The sequence below is a fragment of the Liolophura sinensis genome, chromosome 13 (assembly GCF_032854445.1).
Source record: "Liolophura sinensis isolate JHLJ2023 chromosome 13, CUHK_Ljap_v2, whole genome shotgun sequence".
Classification (NCBI taxonomy): Eukaryota; Metazoa; Mollusca; class Polyplacophora; order Chitonida; family Chitonidae; genus Liolophura; species Liolophura sinensis.
In genome coordinates, this window is record NC_088307.1 from 24,585,484 (window position 1) to 24,609,943 (window position 24,460).

Below are 24,460 nucleotides of genomic sequence, written 5' to 3' on the forward strand. Positions count from 1 at the left end.
GTCATGGATGGATGCTTTTTCCTGATCAGGATAATCTGATTTAGGTCGTGGATGGACGCTTTTTCTTGATCAAGATAGTCTTATTTAGGTCATGGATGGATGCTTTTTCTTGATGAAGATAGTCTGATTTAAGATACATGTATGTACCAATAGAAACCATGAGGATAGCATGGTTTAATGAAATTTAGCTGTTAATCAAAAATACTGAGAGATACATGCGCGCAAATACAAAGTACAGCCTTCAAGACATTCCCATCAATTCACCAACAGACTGGGAAACTGAACTGGCGAAAAGCAGGTAAAAAATTTGCCACAGAAGGCCAATTTAAAACCAGCCTGCCAAAAAAAAAATCAACAAATAAAATCGCAGGCCAAGCATGAGATATCAATGTAACAACAACTATAAGTTCTGCTTTCTAATTTATGGTGACATGATAAAGATACAATGAATATATTATAGAACAGAGTTATAAATAGAATAATAGAAAACATAGGAAACACTGTTTGAGATGTTGCAAGAGATACTATGTGCTGAATGCTACCTAAGAACAAAATTATCTCTTCCGTTTTTGCGTCAACTAAAAGCGAAACCATCGCTAAACTTGTCATTTAGGGCTGCGTGGTCCTGTTAGATTCACTTCCATGTCTTTCGGAGCACAGTCCTGAAATGTTAGTAAATCTGACTCGCTGTGACTGCAAAAAAAAATTTTTCGACGAGCGAGAAGAAAATATCTCTGTGTATTGCAACAACAATACGCAGAAATGTTATTAGACCTGACTCACCATGACTGCAAAAAATTACTTCAACAATTCCTTTAGAGTGAATTTAAAAGCAGGCAAAGATCAGAAAGTTGTCGAAAATAGACCTGAACGTTTCATTTAACTGAAAGTACTAAATTGGCAGGCCATGTTTAAAAATTGCAGGTCATCTGCTAATGTACCTGCTAAAACTTTATGGCTGGAAAAAAGTTGCAGGCCAATGGAGATTTTTCTTATTCGAGACCTGTAAGCCAAATAAACAATACTGGTCATAAAATCTGATAAAATTTCAGCTAAGACTTTCTAATACATGCAAATTCAGTACTAAGGCACATGAACATGTAACTGGCTATCAAAGTTTTATAAAATTTCAGTCATGGGTCTCTGGTAAATGCATTACTAAACTGCATGAACATCACTGACAAAGCTGAGTTAGTATAAATTAAGTCCCCTGGGTTGGCTGGGTGTCCTGGCACACTCCTGACATAACATCACACCAGCACAAATGTTAGGTTTCAAATTCCGAACACATGGTATGTTTGAATCTGTAAAAGCAAGTGCTTGTCACAGAAATATTCTGAACATGTTAGGGGTGTAATTCAGTCTTCCTTCCAGTCCCTGATTATACAACATACATGTAGACAAACAGCTTTCTGTCATTACAACCAAGCCTATCACATCTCCAACACAAGTAATAGTTACCTTAAAAATCCTAAAAAAAAGAGTACCTGCTCAGAAGTCAGCCTCTAAACTTAAAACTGCTAGGCTTGTTTATAAATCAGGCATTAGAATTGTATTCCATAAATTTAAATAGTTAAATCTGTCAAAATATGATTTTCAATTATGGAAAACAAACAAAAAAAGAAACAAAAAAAAAAAAAAACAAACACCGTGATCAAGAGGACACACTGTCAGAACTAAATGGCAGAATTTTATCAGCACAGCTCAGGAATTCCATGTCCCAAAAAGATTTCAAAGTTTTACAATATTAATATGAGTTTAACAAAACTATCCCACTTTAATTCTTGTTTACGTAACATTTGTCCATTACTATGACCTGAACAGAATTTTCGACTTAAAACTGCCTCAGGCACATATTGCATAGTTTGTAAACAGTGCTAACCCTTAACAGAGTTGAATTAAAGTTTTTTTTCTCTTTATACCAGTCTGTACAATACCACAACTGGTTTCATAAAACTTCATAAAAAAATACATTTTTGTATAACAGGATACGTAAAATCAGTTGGTAAAATATGTAAAAAATACCGTATATGCCCTACAAATCTGCTTGATCTAACTTATGGTACTGAAGCTTTCGTTTTCCACAAAAATATCTATCTTCTACACTAACCTTAAATCATCTTTTTAAGATGAATAGCACTCTCAAAATCTGGCCAAAGGAGCAACTTTTGCTCCAAAATTTTAGGTCCAATACAATCCATCAACAAAGACACATTTTTTTAAGTTGTTTCTGCTTTAACAATCTTCTTAAATCCATGCTGTGTCTGAATTTCTCCCTGCCTGTAACATTATATACTATGTCTGAAGCCATTTAATTTGATAAGGAGTTAAATATCAGAAGTCCTCTTAATAACCTGTCCAATTACCGTATAGCGATCTCAGATGGTGACATGATTTTTCAATTGCAAGTTAAGGTGGAAAAGAATTTAGACCTCAGAGACAAACTTTTACATGTACATCAGCAGTAAATACACAAGAGACAACAACTAAGAGCTAAGCTCTTAAAGCAAAATCCTGCGTAACTGTTGCAGACGGGAAGGATGTAGCTCTGTGAGTAACCTAGCCATAAAGCACAGGTGTGGGTTCAAATCCAGCCTTTGGCATAGAATTTGTAGATTACCCCACCATCACTGTGCCTTGGGATTTGGTGTCAAGTGGTCTATGTCCCTCATGGGGCTGTTTGTGCAGTCTTGTATTCATTGACCACCATGTCTTCCACCATTATGTTGAGCTGTACATCACATGTGGGGAAAATCTGACAGCAGCTTGCCTATAAAATATATAGGGCATCTGTAAAAATGGTGAAAGACCTCCAGTGAAGACCACACCAGAGTGCACCACGGACACCTTCTTGCCACCAATGCTTCCAGAAGAGTGGAAACCTTGAACGGAAATCTTGAAAAATCCCCTGGCTGAGAACGGTACTGAGCCCACAACTCAAGTGACATACAGTCACTGAATTAAAAGCTAGCATTTTAACCACTTTGCTACACCTACACCTCAGTGCGGACAGGTGACAGGAAACAGGCAATCAAAGTGGCCTTAGGCCCGAAACGTTTCCGCATTGAACTGAAACAATGAAATTCTGTTATCAAACTATTCAGTGGGAATCTAACCATGGAGAGTCTGTCCATGCATGCTGTATGTATGTATGCACATATTTTTGGTTACAAGGACATGTGTTAAACGACCTACCCTTCATTTCTTTGTACCCTCAAATCTCTGCTTTACATTCAACTACATGCTCCTAATGTGCCCTCTCAGTCACTACACCCTTCCCAAGGGTTCCTAAACACTCAACCTTACCCCCCTCTGGGTCCAAAGTTCCCAGACTTCTTAGTTACCCACTCTCAGATCTGGGCAATCAAATGCCCCATTAACCCTAAATTGGGCTTGCTAGTAATACAACTCTGGGTCCAGAAACAGGACACTGTGATAACAGATGATACAGGGGAAGGAAGAGGGAAGAGGGGTGGGGGAAGTTCCCCAGAAGATGAGGAGAGGGAAGATGACTTAGGGACAGGGCTATGGATGAGAAGTTATAGTACTGAGAGGCCTTGATGATACTTAAGAGCAATTACCATCTTATATACTAAATGACCATAAGAATGAATGATGGGGTGGGGGTGGGTGGGGGAGAGGTGGTGTCGTAATGGAGTTTAGTAACACCACATTGACAGTATATCAGCTATATTGTGGGTAGAATGACCTGAGGTCATGCTGTTGGAACATGTACACATTCATGTGTACATATCAAATGTGTACATATCTGTACATATGTATTTCATTCTGTCCCCCCCCCCCCCCCCCCGACACCCCCCCCCCATCATTTTAGCCTCATGAGCATGCATGCTTTATCAAACTGTGTTTAAATGTTGTGAAGAAAATGAAAATTCTTCCTTTGGTATATGGGCAATGCACTAAAAATGGCCTCTGAGGTTTACATACTGTCTTACATACTACCCCATATATATGTCTTATTTATCTGGGTGTTATTTTGTTATATGCCATACTCAAAAAAATAGATTCAACCTGGGATTATTTATTTATTTATTTGATTGGTGTTTTACGCCGTACTCAAGAATATTTCACTTATAAGACGGCGGCCAGCATTATGGTGGGTGGAAACCGGGCACAGCCCGGGGGAAACCCACAACCATCCGCAGGTTGCTGGCAGACCTTCCCACTTACGGCCGGAGAGGAAGCCAGCATGAGCTGGACTTGAACTCACAGCGACCGCATTGGTGAGAGGCTCCTGGGTCATTACGCTGCGCTAGCGCGCTAACCGACTGAGCCACAGAGGCCCCCAACCTGGGATTAAGATTGACATCTATCTTAATCCCAGAACTGACATGTATATGACCAGAAGACATAAGGCTCGAATATGTACAGGTATTAAAGTAGGATGAATATATAAATATTTCATATCCTGAGTATTTTCCAATTTTTACTCACAAAATTCAGTGGTAAAATTTACTTCAAAAACAATGTTAATGTTTTCAAAATCGTTGGCAATCAACCATCAAGCGAGCATCTGTCACCATGTGCCTTGTATAAATAATTACCACCCATGTCTTATTTAAATTCTTAAATCCCTCAAAATTGTTTCCATGATTTTGAAATATTCATATTTATGATCCTGTGCCAGGCAAATCTAGTTATTTACTAGGTTAGACAGTTTGTGGCAGTAGCCCCATATTCTCGCCACCCTGTATCTCCAGGTTGGGGGGGGGGGGTGAAAATGTGGGTAAGAATGACTAGCTCCCACCCCATATCTCCCTCTACACTCCCTGTCCCTAGATTTCATGTTTTCTCTACCCCCAATCAGGTGACACACTAGTCTTTCTACCCCCTCCCTCTCTAAATCCACAAAGCACAGAGGTTCCTTTTAGTTACTCAAACAAACAGCCAATATCAAAGCACTGTGAAGATAGACATGTTTGACATTTTCAACCTTAACACAACCTGAGCCCATCCTTCACCCTCCCAAACTGATCTTCACTGTGACAGTTATGTGTCTAAGACATAACAGCTATAGCCACAAAACACCATGAAAAAACACCAGACGGTCCCTTGGGTGTAAACAAACAAAAAGCTAGTCCAAAAACACTAATACATTTGCAGACAAAAGTCGCATAATACCATGACAAAAACACATGGTGTCAAAAAAGAGAGAAAGAGAAAAAGCTGGTTCAAAATCACTAAAACACTGGCAGATGAAACTCACAAAAGCTAGACCATGAAAAAACATATGGGTGTCAAAAAAAGGGAAAGAGATCACTAAAACATTTCTACACAAAAGGGAGAGATGTGCCATCATATACTGCTACAGATGAGTTTAACAGCTGTGCTATTGTCACAACAATTCCTAGAACAGATTTACGAAAGGGAAGACAAACACCAGTTTCTGAGAATTGTTAGAACATTTCAGTGTTCCATACACAATCACATTTTGCCCTTCAAAAGGGTTATCCAAAAATAAAAACACAACAAACATGAGATGGAATTCATAAATGAAATTTTACCTATTCGCAAAAGATTTTGATTCTTATGCACTTGAAATTCTTTTATTCTTAGTATAATCCAGTTCCTTTATAACCTGTATATATCTTTTTTTCTGTGATTGAGGTCATTGCAACTGAAAGATGTTACTGGAACCTGCCTTTTGGTTTATTATCTTTTTATTATTTTCTGGCCAAAAGGCAAATGGACACAAATTTCTGCAAATACAAGAAACCCTGCCTATCTCGGCCAAATCAGATGCACCAGTATCGGCACATTTGAATTCATCATTTGTGCATGGTCACATTATACAACAAAATCAACCAATTTCACCGTTAAAAACATTGTAAATTTCTGACACAATTGTCATCAAATAAATAAATTCTGTCAAACATTCATCAGCTACATTTTTTTCTCATGTCTCGCAGTTATCGGTAAACTAGCTTTATTGGTAGACAAGAAGTCATGGCATTCTATCTAATACAAAGCTAATTGGTGTCGGTCCTCTGGCCATTTTTTTGTTTTTTTACACATTTCTTACTGCCTAGCTGTTTTTTTTACATCTGCCCTTCTCAAGTTTGTTCGTCTATGCCATCAAACTGTGTTTAAAATGCTCTGAAGAAGGAAAGCAAGATACTGTTGCACAAAAAACATCTTCACTTGACATACACCAAATTTGAAAGTCCAGATGGAGCATGGAGTGAAACTTAAGTTTCTACAGCTGTTTGGAAGATTGATAGCCTTGAAATGTTAACCAGCCACACTTACATAATCTCTGCCTGTAAAATCATGATTCAGTAATTATGGCTGGGTGAGGGAGAGGGGGGGTGGCTGCACAAAAATAAAGGCAAAAGACCTGCCTCATCTGTTGAGTGAGGAATCAGAGTCTTGTATCTTTACATGGAGAATTACCATACATCCAGATGTAGAGACAAAGTCTGAAGTCTTAGGAAAAAAGAGGAAAATAAAAACTGTTTCAAGATGAAATGTTTAAAAGTTATTGCCACATACATCTCAGTGATACAAGTAACTAAAGTTTCTCATGGCCATATATGGCCAAAACTATAACTTTGAAACTTGAGAAAAAGAACACATCTTTGAAATCAAGTCCTAGGAGCAGCAAAAAATATTATATCACATCTGATCATCAAAACATTCACAGATGTAAATTAATTCATCTGATGTTTTTACATCTACCAAAACATAAATCAGACTAACATTAGATCTTGAGAGTTCTGTCAGATGATAGGATTTATTGCAAAAACTTCCAGATGCAATGTGGAAAAACACGTTATCACCGCCATCATGCATATCACATGAAGAAAAGAAAAAAAAAAAAGTAAGCAAGAACGTTACAAACCTATATTTTGGAAAAGGATACAATGCCGAGAAAACTATAAAGACAATCCCTGCAGTTTGAATCACAAGGCTTGGAACTTCATGTTCCAGTTCTTTAATGTCATCAGAGCAGATCCCCACCCTAATGGCTTCTCCATCAGACAGAGTTAGAACTAAGAGCCATGTGGTAGAGAGTATGTGATGCCAACATCTGGAACTGAGAAATCTTGTCCTTAAATCCAAATCAACTCCAGCCAGTGCACTGAAGAACTGACAGCTCTGATGATGTTCTTACAGTTAACACATATGTTCTGCTTGGTTTAACTCACAAATCAAAGTTGTCATAAAAAAAAAGTTATTTCCCCTCAAACATCAACATACTGCAACTGAATGGGTTTTTTTTGTGTGATATAGAATAATGGTAGTGATCTTTAACCAAGTCCTTGACGGACACAGAAGTACTGGACTCCGTCGAGTTAAGTGTATGAATTTTAGTATAAGTTTTAGTGTGATCTGTATAGTCAACATTACCAAATATAGACAATTTTCTGTGCCCATCATGGATAAATAAATGCCCCAAATAAGGCTCAAAATAACATGACATAATTTGATATTGCTATCACCCCAAATTATGGGACCCCAAAAGGTCAAAATCAAGTACTTGCCCTAATCTGGTCTTGGCCAATAACGATCCAATTTTATCACGCGTGTAATTTAGGATGAATAAATAGTTCTTCATTTGATTAAAGTTCACAGTGCTCAAGAATACTTCAGTGACATGCTGGCAGTTAAGTTTGTCAGGTACCTATACAAAATGAAAAATTGTTGAGAGTGGCCAAAACAAATAAATCTTAAATCCTCGCAAACTACGTATCTGCATATTTTATATAACACGTCACTCTGATGGCGATGCCACATTAGTCTGTAAATGACTCGGCCAATCAGATAACACTATCATCAGTTCTCCATTACATAAGCAGCTTATGCAAAAAAAAAAAATCGGGACCCTCTGACACGTGCACACACAAGTAAGTTTTCATCATAAAATGAGCCGTAACAGGATTCAAAAAGCCTGCAAGGTAACTGACAGAGTATGCAAGGGTTTCAATTGCATCTAAAGGTTCAGTCAGGTTTTTGACCAATTTATCCTGCAAAAGACCCATTAATTCAGTGCTAAAGACCGATGTATAGACGCCTCAGTGATGTGAGCGTTAATTGCTTTCACAAATAAACAAAGGGAGATAACCTAGTCAGAATACACATGACGTCAGTTGAAGGACACCGCAAATACAGACGTCCCACGTCCCCCACCTGACCGATGTTGTCCAACAAAAAGTGGAATACTTTGTCTGATGCGGGACAAGTACATGTATGTACGAATGTCCTGTAACATACAATTTGGAGCATTTCAAAAAGGCAAATTGAATCGACATTTGATGGTTACACCTAGCAAAGTTAAAACTTCATCTAAGAAACAGCTGTCTGAGGTTTGAATGAAAATGTACAATAAATTCATCTAACATAAACATGCAGAAGGTCACTTCATTTGGCAAATTTCAAAACACGGTTTTGAAAGATTTTGTGGAATGGTCAAATATTAGGCCAACTTGCAGATCAACTCTTATTATATTCCCTTGGGAAAATTTCAACAGCTATTGTTGCAAATGTTACAAAGGTCAAATATCTTGCCAACTTGTGGATTCACAGCGTTTTGTCACAAAGCTATTGGAACAAATGTTCCAATGCCAAATGCCATGCCAATTTGCATAATAGCTTAGCTTATAATCCATTATTTATTATGTTTTTGCGAATGTTAAATTCTGAATGTGAAATATAATGCTACCTTGCAAAATTCAGCTTATTCCTTTGGACAACTGTCAAATGCTATTGTACAAAATGTTTCCAAGAGTCACTTGCCAATTTGCACCTCTTATTCCTTTGGGCTATGCCGAGATCTACAGAACATACTTCGCCTGTTACGCATGACCATTAGCCAGCTATCACACTGTCGTCACTGCTCTGGTTTTATCCTCTACTCTGTAGATCTTAATTTTATTATATTAACAAATCTTTTGCCAAATGAGACAAGGCAGGAGAGTCTATAGCTTAATTGGTTAATAAGATTCCAACTTCAAACATACGCTTCAACAACGCAAACCAAATTCTGTACACTGGTATTTGGGAAAATGTCAGAAGTGAAACAACACACGGGTTTTCACTTTTTTTGCTGTAAACTTCCGTCAATGCCCACCCCTTTCTGACAGGGGAAAACTATATCACAAAATATCACAAAGTAAAAAACATTTTAAAAAATGAGGCATTTTCTGGAATGGATCCCAACTATTTTGACAGTTTAGTCAGATCTGCAAATATCATACAGACATGAACGCAACTGTTTGCCAATATCACATTTTCAAGGCATAAACTCCACAACACGCGAGCATCCCTAATGAAAAAACCTAGCACATGTAAGGTGTGACAGAGTATTAGCTGAGTCAGCAGATCAGCTTTTTTTCATCTCATCCAGTCTGTATGGCATGGTTTTCTCGTTAAGACTAACGAGTCGATGAGAAGGTGTGCCCATGACTGTCTGGACCACACAGTTCTGTTAATCTGCTCTTTCAATCCCCTCCTCCCCCCCCTCTCCCACCCCCCGAAAAAATATGTCTGACAGCTAGGTAAGTCGTTAGGATAGGTAAGTCAAGACAGATAGTTAAGACAGATACATGAAAGTCTTGAGAGCTGTGGACAGGTCATTAAGGCAAATGAATCCCCTAAATTTCTGTGCATCTCAGGTAACTAACATGTTCTGAAAAGATGACAGTCATGTTTTTCTCCTTTAGTAAAAGCTTAATTTTTATATATTTTTTTACATATTTTGTCTGTAGTTTAGAGGAGAAGTACAGTTGTAAGAAGCACAAAGCCATACCCTTGCACATGTATGTACCTTTATATCATTATTACTTGCTTTTATTCTCTTCATAAATAAGCACACTTTGGCAACAATGTTTCATTTAGGCACAGTAGAGGACATAATTTGAGAACTTGAACAAAAGTCAAATGTGACAGTGCTCTGTATTCACTCACTGACCACTGCTGATTTATTGTAGAAGGTATAAGAAATAAACACACACATTTCTCGAATTCTAATCTGAAATTTAAACCGTTCAGACTTACTGTTCACTTCAAGGAAATCATTTGAATCAAATGTGAGACCGAGTTGAAATACAAGAGGGTAGAAATTGAAATTGAAATTATCTCAAAAACACATTTTAAGAAGAAATTAATAAAGGTCATAATTTATTTACATTTGGCACTGACAGTTTCATTTTTCGTGTAGGATATCATTGCACCTTGCAAACAAATCTCAAAATGTCAAAAAAAATACTGTCAGAGTCTGGCAAAATGAGTAAATTTGTAAAGAACTAAATGTTTGGTGAAATACAATAATTTACTTGCATGTGTAGGACATCTCTTCCTTGTAGATTTTGATCAGCAAGACAGTTTTCTAAACAAGGACGTACCAAGGAATAGAGGAAGAGCTCGTTTAAAAAAAAACTCCACTTTACATTTTGTGTTTCTCTTGGAAAACAGGCAAATAGAGACATCAAAGGGATTTGTGGCAGTTTGAGGAGATAACTTGTCTGAACGCTAGGCAGAACAAGCTCAGGTATTCACTGCAATCAACTCTGTATCTTAACAACCCAAAAAAATGTTCAGAATGCAGCTGCATCTGACCTTGGGTGACCTTGGACAGTGTGAAGGAGAAAACACTTAATAACTGCTCCTTACAAGCATTTGTGGCGTCTTGCTGAAAGGTGATACCACTAACTGTCTTCTGTTTCCTTTTTTTTATTATTTACAAGAAAGCATTTACAAGCCTAGCTGTTCACTGCTTTTGGAAACCATAAACAGATCCTCTCAAGCAAGCTTCACAATTTTACACTGCTTCACAGATTTTGTAGATTTTCTTTGCCTCATTTCTTTCTCGTTAAACACAGGGTCACTTGCAACTTAAAATTTTGCAATTAGAATGATGTAATTCTGAATAGTTACACCATTTAGGTTGATATTTCTGTTTTAGGTTGATATTTCTGTTTTAGACTGATATTTTAGGTTGATATTTCTGTTTTAGGTTGATATTTCTGTTTTAGACTGATTTTTTTGGGTGATACTTCTGTTTTAAGTTGATATTTCTCTTGATATTTCTGTTTTAAGTTGATATTTCTGTTTTAGGCTGATATTTTTGGGTGATATTTCTGTTTTAAGTTGATATTTCTGTTTTAGGCTGATATTTTTGGGTGATATTTCTGTTTTAAGTTGAGATTTCTGTTTTAGGCTGATATTTTAGGTTGACATTTCTGCTTTAAGTTGATATTTCTGTTTTAGGCTGATATTTTTGTGTGATATTTCTGTTTTAGGTTGATATTTCTGTTTTAGGCTGATATTTTAGGTTGATATTTCTGTTTTAAGTTGATATTTCTGTTTTAGGCTGATATTTTTGGGTGATATTTCTGTTTTAGGTTGATATTTCTGTTTTAGGCTGATATTTTAGGTTGATATTTCTGCTTTAAGTTGATATTTCTGTTGATATTTCTGTTTTAGGTTGATATCCTTGGATTCCTTGCAAGATTGGTTGTCCCATGTCAACAATGGTTTGGAATTAGACCGAAATATCAACCTAAATGGCATCATTAGTCGGAGCAGCTTAAAAACTCCTTTGTGGCTTCTGGAGTTTAAACTTTCATATCAAGGTTTGGATATTCATTAGGTAAAGCTAAAAAATAATAAGAGAAGAATTCAGTTCAGGAAAGTAAAAAAAAAATCATTTTGTAAAGGATATACTTTCACGAAAATTCCTTGGATAAAAAACTTAAAGACTTGTTGAAACTTGCATTAAAATATAAAGTCACGAATTAGCATAAGAACAATTGCATACGTCTCTAATACGCAGTTTTCGAGTTATGTCATTACGACAACACAGTGAAGTCCCATTGCAACGTCGCCACTTTACGGCACGGTAGGGCTAACTGCCTATCTGATAACATGGCAGTGATCGTGTTTAAATCAAAGTACCAGGATAACATCATTAGTTTTGCAATACTGGGAACCCAAATCCATCCAAGAACATGATTCAGAAGATCAGTCTAATTACCAGATTGCTGTGCCGTGAAGCAACGATGTTACATCACAAAGGGGACGTCACTCTGTTGTCGTAACATCATATCTCGAAACCTGCATATTAACCAAATACTAAATAGGCATTGCTGCAGAGAAAAGTGATATAGCTAGTGCTGACAAACAAATTCCTGAAGAAAAAGTCTGTGGTATTTTCTTGTCAGGTGCAAGGGAAATTCCAGGGAGTGCTTAAAAGGTTGATTTTGCGGGTCAGTGGCAAAATGTCTCCTGCAGAGATAGTTAAAATGCTGAAAGTCTGGAAACAGTACAGGCATGCTCAGTTAACCCCAACAACACCTGACCTCCTTATCGAGCTGACAAGGGTATATATTAAGACCAGTGGTCAGTCTACAAACTGGCCAATGCTCAGTTCATGCTTAAATTGCCTGTCATCACTTAATTCACACATCTCGTTACCCTCAGACTAAATTTAAGCCACAGGGTATGTATACCCTAAAGTCCCCAAACATTTTGCACATGAAAGAGCAACTTGCAGTGTTATTTATACGTACATTTCTCATTTGATTTTGGAGACAAAACTGTAGCCTATTCATTGGGTTGTCTAACATCAGTGGTCATCGGTTTCCTCCTACCATAATGCTGGTCGGCATCATATAAGTGAAATATTCATGAATATGGCGTAAAACACCAATCAAATAAATAAATGAATAAATCCAAAGTGAGGGTTTCATGAAATGGGTAATTCTTTTATGTCTACACAGAATAATGCCCTCAGTATAAGCTCGAATAAACATCTTGCAACCAGGCAACAAGTTTGCAAAATATCAATACACACAAGAATATTGGAGAGCAAGAAAAAAGACTGATGTGTGGTCACATGGAGTGCAAGACAAAAGGATCATTAACTTGAAGCAAACACATTTCAAAAATTTCCCCACAATGAAGAAAATCAAGAACACCATCCTTAACAACATCCTTAACATGTTGTCCTCCCAAACCTGGATCAGCTAAAAAAGACATGGTCGCTTTTCTCATAGACATTGTGTTAAACCTCTAAAACATTGACTGGGGAGCCTCCGTGGCCCAGGGGGTTAGCATGCCAGCACAGCGCCATGACCCAGGAGCCCCCTACCAACGCAGTCACTGTGAATTCAAGTCCATCTTATGCTGGCTTCCTCTCCGACAGTATATGGAAAGGTCTGCCAGCAACCTGCAGTTGGCTTTGAGTTTCCCTCAAGCAGTTTCCTCCCACCAGAATGCTGGTCACAGTCGTATAAGTGAAATATTCTTGAGTACGGTGTAAATCACCAATTAAATAAATAAATGAATAAATCTAGAACACTGATGAAGAACTCCTTTGTCAATATTTATGTGTAAGTTTAATTGCGATGAGGTCAATCAAATTCTAACCAAATTTTAACTGATATAGCTATACCAATGAGACACAACTGCATGCTATCGTGATCAACATACATTTCTTTAATTGTTTAAAAATTTCTTCTTTTTTTTTAATTCTTTTGCATTTAATACCATTTAAACCAACCTAAAACAGAATTTACAAGGTCATAATGCGATCACATTTTCACTGATTTCCTATACTGTCTCTATGTCCAACTGCTGAATTTCATGGACAGGTTATTTTGTACAGAAACAGCATTTAATCACTTTAAGTAATCAAGTACTGAATAGTAGAATTTTACACAAATATACTGGTGTGGGTCTTATCTCAGAAATTGTTAGACAGGTGAACAATGAATGCGCTAGCTCTTAACACGGCAGTAGCTTATCTGTTTGTTGTTGATGTAGACCAGACGTAAGATAAGTGTACAGATCTACACCTATGTTCTGTAATAGCGAGAACGATCTGGTATCTAACAGATCACCACGGCTGACGAAACACCCAGTAGCCAGGTATGCTGATCCGACCTCTGATAGCTGTATACAGTACCTCTAGCCAAACCATTAGCACCTGCATGCTTATACAGGCATACATAAAACTCCATCCTCAGCAATTCTACCCACTCATTAACAAATTATCCCAATACGCTCACTTTACTTTATGCAGAGTCATTTGAAGAGTTTCTCTTAACAGAAAACTTTAAGTTTTGGTATGCAAAGTATCATTTTATGCCCTGTATCCTTCTCAAAGCGCATTTTTACAGGCCAAAGTTTTACAGGTGAAATTCAGTCAGTAAGCCTTGTGCTTCATGGTGGAGTTGCAACAGGAACAGACCATAGGGCTTGCTTTTCACATTCCAGGAGGCAGGATGGGGGAAGGGCAGAGGCATAAGGGCACAGGGGCAGGGGGGTAGGAGATAACAGCGGGGTAAGGGTGAGGTGTTAAGTGTGTGTCAGAGGTAGATCCTGGTTGTTGCTACTAACCAGGTGTCTCTGTTACACCCCAGGTGGGGCTATAAGCTCAGATGTGCCAGGGTGAGGTAAGAGTGAAGAGAACTACTTACAAGACTGTAAACGTACATAGATGAGCTCTGGGTGAGAGGAGTGGTATATAAGAGGTCTAAGGTTACATAGCTGTATATAGTCTAGCTGGACATGCTGTATGCAACTGACATTCATTGAGATCACGGAAAATGAAGCTGAACAAATGTAGACAAAATTGACAAGCTCTAGGTGGTAAAGTCTGATCGTGTGCCAACTATCACACTGTCATTGCTGCTCGGATTTTACTCTCTGTTCTGTATTTTTTTATATTGTATGTAGATATGAAGCCAGATGGAACCATGAAAAGCAAGTTTGATACATCGTTATGAGTGGAAAAACCACTTACTCACCACTACCTCACTACGAGCACACTTAGAGTAGACTCCTAGAATTCCACTGGGATTCCCACACATATTAAGGGCGCATAGTTACAGCAAGGGGGTGTTTAGATACATGGATTTGAGTAGCAAACCACTAGCTCGCAACGAACACATCTAGAGTAGACTCCTGGCATTCCACTGCAATTCCCCTATCTCACACATATTAAGGGTAAATAGTTACGGCAAAGGTGTGCTATTTTGATGCAAGTATTTAGGTGGCAAATCACTGACTCACCTCTAGCTCACTACGAGCACACCTAGAGTAGACTCCTAGCATTCCACTGCGATTCCCCTATCCCAAATGTAATAGGGGTACTTAGTTTCTACTAGAGCGGGCTGTAGATGAGGCAATCATATGCAATAACCATGTAATCATGACCAGTCCACTGCTTCACAGCAGGCAAGCCGCTGGCAGGCTACAAGCACACTACAGGGATGCCTCAAAGAACAGCCCTCTCCTAATGGCTTGTAGGGTTAGGTCACCAAGAGGTGTGGGCAAAAACACCCACTATCAATTTAACTGCACATTATTATTTCTTCATAACAATAATTATTTTTCAATAGCACCACTTATGAAAATAAGGTGCTCATAATATACTACATGTTAAAAGGTCTGATGATAAACAACTATGTATGACTGAGAGGGCTAGCTCACTTACTCTCCACTAGCTCACTAAGAGTACACCTAGAATAGACTCCTAGCATTCCACTGCGATTACCCTATCTCACACATATTAAGGGTAAATAGTAAAGGCAAAGGTGTGCTATTTTGATACAAGTATTTAGGTGGCAAATCACTGACTCACCACTAGCTCACTATGAGCACACCTTGAGTATAACCCCAAGAGGTGTGGGCAAAAACACCCACTATCAATTTAACTGCACATTATTATTTCTTCATAACAACAATTATTTTTCATTAGCACCACTTATGAAAATAAGGTGCTCATATACTACATGTTAAAAGGTCTGATGATAAACTGATTTACAACTATGTATGACTGAAAGGGCTAGCTTACTAACTCACCACTAGCTCACTAAGAGTACACCTAGAATAGACTCCTAGCATTCCACTGTGATTACCCTACCCCACACATATTAATGGTATATAGTAAAGGCAAAGATGTGCTTTTGAAAATAAGGTGCTCAAATATTATATGTTAAAAGGTCTTATGATAAACTGATTTACAACTAAGCATTACTCTGAGGGCTGAACATTTCCTACAGCTTATGACAGCTTGGAGTGCGAAAAAAAAAAAAGAAAGAAAAACAAGGTGCAAAGTTATATGTAAAGACACCTAATGAAGATTGAAGACATGTGATGCAGGGTAGCTCTTGACGAAACGTACATGAAGAAAAGACAAGATGACTTAATAGATAAAATCAAAGCAAAAGTATCTATGGGGTGTTTTTTCCTCACAAATATCTACAGATTCATTAATATTTTTTATGCAAGTGTCAGACATAACATAATTATGACATACTGCTACCACTTTGATGTCCTTTTATATTTATAGTAAATGACTGATTATAGAGCATGGTGCTGTGCATAGCTAACCTGTGGCGTCCAAATTTCAATGCAATGTGGTTACGAAAAAGAAACATTCCACCTACATTATGTACTAGAAACAGCCACAGGGTCCTCTGTGGCTCAGTTGGTTAGCGCTCTAGCACAGCGTAATGACCAAGGAGTCTCTCACCAATGCGGTCGCTATGAGTTCAAGTCCAGCTCATGCAGGCTTCCTCTTCGGCCATACATGGGAAGGTCTGCCAGCAACCTGGGGATGGTCGTGGGTTTCCCCCGGGCGCTGCCTAGTTTCCTCCCACCATAATGCTGGCCGACATCATATAAGTGAAATAATATAAGTGAGTAGGGCTTAAAACACCAATCAAACAAATAAATAAAAAAAAAACAGCCACTGCAGAGAATTCCATTTCCACTGGTAAGCCTCACAAAGCAGAGTACTGTGGCAACTTCAACAAATGGTGCATGGTGATCAATACACGATTCACTATTTTTTCGGTTTTATTTAAATGTATTACCCTTGCATGTATACTTTCTTGTATATAAGAATACATACGATAATGCACAGTGAAGGTTGAATACCATAAATACTTTTCAAGTAAAACCACCTTTCATGAGAAAAATATGTACTCAACCTTCACTGTGAAGTATTCTATTTATTATGTACATTTTGACAATGTCATGATTTTGTGTATTTGAACAAGTTTAAGCAATGTCTGTAGCTGTTTGCCTTCACAGACTCGTGTAAATATGTGACATCATACATGACATCATTGATGACATCACTGATGACATCACGTCTGCCTGACGTTGGAATGGTAAAGTTGACTGAACTTGTGGTATGATGTCATCCTGCTGGGCTCGGATTGGAACATCATAACACAAAATTTTTTTTTTTTTGACATCGTGGCGTTTAGGTTTGAAATATCAAAATGTATATAACAAAGGTGATATCTAACTGAGTAAAATATCACTTTTATCGGACATTTCACTGTCATATAAATAATACAATTAACAGTTTTAAGCCAGCAGACGGATGGCAAGACTGACAGTCTGTCAGACAGACTAATTTAATTATGCTCTCTCATCACAGAAGTATGTATTTAGGCCTGCATAACTAGAAAAGAGGATGGGCAAAGCTGAAGGGGAACTGGAATGTGGGGGGGGGGGGGTGCTGCTTTGTGGCAGAGTGAAAGATTTGGATAAAATCTTGAGTTATTGTGTGTTCAGTGCCGAGCTGCATGTATACAGTATCGTATTACCAACACTGCAGTTTGGGCTTCCGATTAGGTAACACTCAAGAGCCAAAACAAGCTCAGTTAATTACGGGCAGGCTAAAATTACCTGCAGTAAACACGTAAACACATTAGTCTGAGTGATAACTTACCTAACAGGTTTAGACTGCGATCCAGCTCATCATAGTCGTACCGTGGATACAGGGTGCATTTTGGAGGTGGAAGGTTTTCCCATTGGAATAGCTGATTGAGCAATGTCTCTAGTTCTACGTTCTCCATGATGTTCCGTGTGTTATTTAAACTTCACAACTCCAGATATTCAAACATTTGTAGTTCGCACACAGTCATCCATTGGAAATTTGAACAATGTTCTTGGTCGTTAATTGTTGTCCATTGACTCACTGGAATATTTCATAATAATAATGAGTCACACTATAAATACAACAACCAACAGACTTTGGTCTTCTGTCTTCCTTTAGATACAGAGAACAAAATTTACATACGCTCAACTGTTCAAGTCAAGAGATCTAGTTGTTCAGCATATCTAGGTGTCACTTCTCTGTATCACTTCTTAAAACAATACTGCTTGTTTTCGAAACAAAGCAGACTGTTAGGGCTTCAATTCTGATTCCTTCTGTTTCCAAATATTAACAAATTTCAGAGCATGAAGTGGTAAAAACTATATAAACACTCCACACTTTGATTATTAATATTTAAACCGAAGAATAAATAAAAATATCCCCTTGCATCAGCTAGCAATATGCTGATTTTGAAGAATCCGAATTGCCCGAAAAGTCTACAGGAATCTGGTGGTACATAATGCCAGCTCCTGTACAGTTATCCATTTCACTCACAATATCATACACGAATTCTGCGTACAGATATCATAGAGGCCAGTTTTACATAGGCTCACCACTGCACCAAGTTGACTGACTCCAGCCAACCACTGAGTATAGCCTTAATAACAACTAAATGCCTTTCCTATACAGTCTAGACACAATGCAGCATAATGTATAAGCATATAGCCTTCAGTCAGGGTAACCTAACCCCGCCCCAAACATTAGGAATCAATACTGTCCAGACTCGATGGGGAACCAAAAATCGGATATTTCTCCTCTCCAGCAATACAACTTCCTGAACAACGTATACGAGTAGTCCAGTGTTTGTTATTCCAATATTCTAGGCAGTCACAGAAAAATGCCCCAAAATTGGATTTCAGCAGCACAGACTGTCGGAATCAGATTCTACACCTAATAAATCGCTCGTCAGAAATGAACAGAAGTTATTTCCCTGTGCCAACAAATCGCTAGGTGTAGGATTCTTCCTGATGGGGGAAAAAGCCAAATGCAAACAAATCGCTGGTATGAATCATAATTTACTAGGTGATCAATATTTTCCCATCACAGAATTATAGTGAGTAGATTTTTATCTGTATATCCCGATAAAAGAGTCGAAGTCATACGATCAATCCACAAAATGACTCCACACAAAAATGTGACAAGATGTAATTCCACAAGAACAATAAGATTTACATTCATATTCAAAATGTTGTAAATTTTTTTTTTTTAACTATCACAAATGAAAAAATATTTCGGAATATTTGGACTTTGCAATAAAAAAACTTCATCAGTTAGGTAAATGCTGTTAATCCATAAATCGCAATGATCAGAATATAACAGAGTTATCACAATTTGAGCTACTCTCTGATCGAATCTCCATAAATCACAAGTGAGGTGTCACAATATGTGCCATTCTCTGATCAAATCTCTGTAAATCACGTTGATAAGATAACACAACGGAAATGTCAGTATTTGTACTGTTCTCTGATCAGTTCTCCATAAATCACAACAGCTGTCAGATATGTGCCACTCTGATCAATTCTCAGTAAATCACATTGATCAGAAAACACAACAGAGGTGTCAGTATTTGTACCACTCTCTGATCAATTCTCCATAAATTACAACGGAGGTAGCAGAATTTGTACCGCTCTCTGATCAAATCTCCTTAAATTACAACAGAGGTGTCACAATTTGTACCACTTTCTGATCAATTCTCCATAAATCACACTGACAATTGTTTCTCCTCCAAACCTAATCCTCTGTCACTTATCACACGGTCTCCGTCTCTCACATACTAAGCAGATAATCCTATCCAGCACCTCCTTAAGGCAGACAGTAAAACACAGACGTTCAAACCTGTCTAGCTCACCCACAAACTGGTTTTGACTAATTTAGCGCTATGGTTTTATCCCCATGCAAACGTCTTCAACTCCTCATTTTTTCCTCACTTTTCCAACTTTGCTTTGAACGGTGTCATCCTTCAACTGAGCCAGTTGTGTTTTTCTTCCTTCCTTATTTTTTTCCTCTTCTTGTAACTGCTCTTATTTCATGTGTCTATTACATGGTTTAGGCTGTCAGAGAGGGGAGAGAGAGAGGGAATGAGGGAAACAGAGGGCTTCCCCAGGGAGTGATTAACGACAAGCCCTGTCAAAACACCTCTCCCAGGCTCCACAGCTTCTTAAGGAGATAGTAGGGTAGGTAGTTTCCCTGGTGACTTGGCAGCCAGCAGGGCAGTCAGCGCAAAACAGCCGGCCACTTGACAAGACATGTACTAGCTCTAAAGGAGACCCACTATTTTGGTACACTCCCTTTAAGAATGTATGCATGAACAAGAGTCTTAAAATGCCTGGTAAAAATAAAAACGTCTATAATGCTTAAGCTGATAGCTTCCTTTTTAACATCTCCATCAAAAACTGTCAGAATTCAGCTACTGAAGATAATAATCAGCAAAAAAAAGAAAAAAAGATACTAATCAGCAGCTCAACATGACAACATGATGGTCAGGCAGTCAACGGAAAAAATCATATGGAGTTTATAATAAAACATCCATTCCTCTATGTTCAACTTCCACTGTCCACATGTAAACTTTATATATCAGGCATATGCCATTTGGAGAGGACTTTAAATTAATCAAATTAAGCTACAAATTATCCACCAGCTCAGTCTTCATCTGTCCAGGAATATGTTGGTAGCCATACCTGCTTGTCTGAGGCATCAAAATGTACTGTGGTAAACGATATTCACACCTGTCATTCACATTAACAGCTGCAATATGTCTCAGCAGGTTTTCCAGGGTGCAAAAACATCAGTATAAAGAAGTTGGGAACTATAGCTCATATCGGGTCATCTGTCCACATACTATTCCAGCAAAGCTTTTTCACCTTGGAAATGTATAATTTTGGAGTTCATCCATCTGCTCATTATAGGCCCATCAATCAACATGTAAAACTCGTTGAGAAGTGTCGCTAAATTCGCGTCACCTGTCCAATGTTTACGCAGGTTACCCTTTGAAATGTACAACTTGGAAGTCACACATCTTTTGGTGACAGGACCACTGGTAACAATTCACACACAAGAACACTCGCTCAAACTAAAACCTGTCCAGTACGTCGCCAATATTCATTTACATCTTCTTCATAATGGAACATCAAAAATCATGTGAAATAATGCTGAAAACTGTCGCTCATATCATCTTGTGTCTCCTCCGGTCCAGGCAGGTTTACAAAGGAAATGTACAACTAAAGTGCTCCTATCTTTACCTCCTTGGGCACCATGGCCATTAATTATAGTCAAACACCATTCAAATCAGTGGACAAATGTAGCCATGAAAACACACCTAGCCTGCTTTTCACCTATCAATCACACAACAGACGTTCACTGTCAATCACTGCCAACATTCAGGTACATGCATGTTTCAACCAGCTCTAAGTAGTGTAATTTACATATCTGCATTCACCTTTGGCTGCACCATAGCTGTCAACTGTCCATAAAAATAAATCCCATTTGACATGAGAATGTTTCAAAACAAGTTCATATAAAGAAATGATTCTCCGACAGATCTAGCCTGTGTTCCATAAGTTACAATATACAGCCAGGACAAAAAAAAAATGTCGTGCAAATTTGTAATGCTAAACAGCATGTTCTCAAGTCACTTTGTACGTTTACAAAAGTGACTAAATAATGTTTATGGGTTAATGGCAAATATAGTTTGTCAATTCTGTGCTAGAATTAATGCCTTGGAATATTCATGTTTTAGGCTGAAAATGTGAAAGTACATGTATTTTGGCATTTTAATCCATGACAACTACGAATCATGAAACCAAATTAATAATCCACTACTTCATGTAAATGCATTCACTTAGTGTACATTTAAATTGTCAATGTGAGAATCTGTATAATTACATCAGTTCAGTAGAATCACAATAATCTGTTAAAAACGTGTGTATATAAGGGATGAATAAGCAAGTCCGCTACCAACATCTGCCAATCATCTGGCTCCCTAAAACACCCACAGATTTAGTCTTTATCTAAGTGGTTGTTGACAAGTGGTTTTAATGCTGTCACTGCGAATTACCACCAACATCAAAAACGAGGAAAAAAAAAAAGACACCCAGCCATGAAGAAATATGCCCTGAAATATTTGGCTGTGAGGAATGAAAGAGACACTTTAAAAGCCCACTTCAAAATATATTCATTGTCCTATTTGAAGGATTTGACAGTGTGTTGTGATGATATGGACTGGTTTGCTTGGGCTGTCAGGATTTAACACAAATTCCGCAAAAGACCGTTCTTATAGTAACTCACTTATCACCTAATTTAGCTGTATATATGTCTTGTAATCTATGCCATGTAAATGAAAGGTAATTAATACCAAATCATCCCCATAAATACTTCTGGAATGGCTGTATGTCACTGTGAAAAGCCCTGCAACAGGAGCTTGACGTCATTTCATTGACATCAAACGTTCCTTTCCGACATTATCATGACCACGTCGACGTGGTATTAAAAGCAGTATGACATTACAACAGAAATTGATACATTGTAACATTGCAGACAGTGGGCTACAATCCACTTTTGAGGTCCGATGGCTCCAGCTCCTTTTTCACACTAGCGCCCCCTCATGGATTTAAAAAAATATGACACCTCCCCATTATCTTTTTTCCCTTCCTGACAAAAAGGTGTCATCAGTTTTCTAAAACTGATTTAAAATATTTTTATATCTCTAGAATTTAATTAATAATCCGCATCTGACAAAATTAATTCCATCTAAAGAACCTAATAAGTGAAGAAACATTCCCATACTGACTGATCAAGTGTGAATTATAAGAAAATGCATGAAAATGTCCAAGGAAATGTTTTTTACTTAGTACTTGTACCACCTCACTTAAAGCTAAGTGTAAGAGGTACAGACCCAGTACTGATAACAATCAGTTCAAAGTCAGCATATAGTGTCACTGGGTGAGGTGTCATGTCTGGTGTTTTTAGCTTAGGAGAAAAAAGCTGTCTTTTTAGTTCTGATAACCAGTACTATCACCTCTTTGATATCAGCCAAGAATTTTCCAGCCATTCCCAGACCAGTCCCTTGGAGACAACATCATGGGTGTCATCTTTATTATGGTAACATATCACCCAGCTGGGAGACACACTGTCTACTGAGTCCAAGAGGAATACATATCAAATGTCTATATATTCTCCTGTCTCCAGTAAAATCTTTTTATCTTGAAGGTCAACAAGTTCCTAGATGTGCTTTAGTTTATGTAATGGGTGTATGTTAGTGGGAAATAAGGGCACGTTGAGTTCATGCAGTCTTGCACTCAGGTGCCTTAGTTAGTGAATGGACCATGTTCAAAAACTGAAGCTAGTATAAAATTCTTTTGCTCAGATAAAAAAAATGCACACGATTCGCTATCAAGAATGCATATGATGTTTATTTCAATTTGATACAAGCTGAAGTTTCCGTATGTGTGTTGATGCATTTATTGTTTTTAGGTTTTTTAATTTTTTTTTTTCTGTTTTCTCTATAACCTAAATGGCCTGAAGTTTCTTCCATGGCAAAGCTGTCTGCAAAATACGCAAGATAAAAAAAAAAAACAAGACAGCAATTGCATGGTGTAGCCCATACATGTACATGTATAACTGAGGTTTACATATAACAACCCAGGAGTCTCTCACCAATGTGGTCGTTGTGAGTTCAAGTCCAGCTCATGCTGGCTTCCTCTCCGGACGTACATGGGAAGGTCTGCCAGCAACCTGCAGATGGCCGTGGGTTTCTCCCGGGCTCTGCCTGGTTTCCACTCACCATAATGCTGGCCGTCGTCGTATAAGTGAAATATTCTTGATTACGGCGTAAAACACCAATCAAATAAATACATCTAACTCAAAAAATACTCTTGTTCCCAAAGAATGGCTTATGTAGATGAAGTGTGTACTGTGTCCCTGTTTATCATTCCATTATTGCCTTTCTACACACAATAATGATAATAATTATATCTTTATTTTTCAAAGGTAGCTCCGTCCATTTACAATAAAACTGTTCTTCCCCAAGGCCTTCACAGAGAAAACAAATACATAAGAAACATGTACTTCGAATAAAAGAATACAATCAGTACATATAAAACAAGATAAAGCATCATGTAGTCTGCAACGTGAAGTTAAATACATTCATACATACAAAAGCGACAACACAACCAATAGTGCTCTCCCCGCAACTGTCCCCACCAGCAGGGGAAGTATGGAAGTGGGAGACGGCATAGCATGTACATGGTTGTAAAACTTCCCCAACAAACAGTTGCGGTCAAGCACACCCATGAGTGAAAACATCCCTGCCCTTAGAGTACACCATGACTAACCCCAGCCTGTTTGAGATGGAGAGATGGGAATGGTGGTAGAGTATCATATTATTATTGGAGGGGTGTTCTTCCAGCAGAATTACAGCTTTGACTATTTGTAGGAGGAATATATACATGTATGTGCCTCCCCCCCCCCCATCGTCCCCTCATAACCCCCCCCCCCTCCCATTCTCATCTCCCTTCCCCATTCCTCACACTACCCCCACAACAC

The 24,460-nt window shown here is 38.1% G+C and overlaps 1 protein-coding gene across 3 annotated transcripts in view; it reads right to left on the minus strand.

The window, feature by feature from the left end:
- The window catches only part of LOC135480635 (breast cancer anti-estrogen resistance protein 3-like), an 86,835-nt gene that overhangs the window by 22,891 nt on the left and 39,484 nt on the right, over window positions 1–24,460 (minus strand). Inside the window, exon 1 of one of the 3 annotated variants that reach the window (XM_064760526.1) lies at window positions 17,714–18,274. The exons of the other annotated variants lie outside the window; for them this stretch is intronic. Within the exon in view, the coding sequence (XP_064616596.1) occupies window positions 17,714–17,840 (127 nt within the window). The 5' untranslated portion in view covers window positions 17,841–18,274. Of the gene's footprint in view, window positions 1–17,713; window positions 18,275–24,460 lie in introns of those variants that run through there. 3 annotated transcript variants of the gene reach the window in all.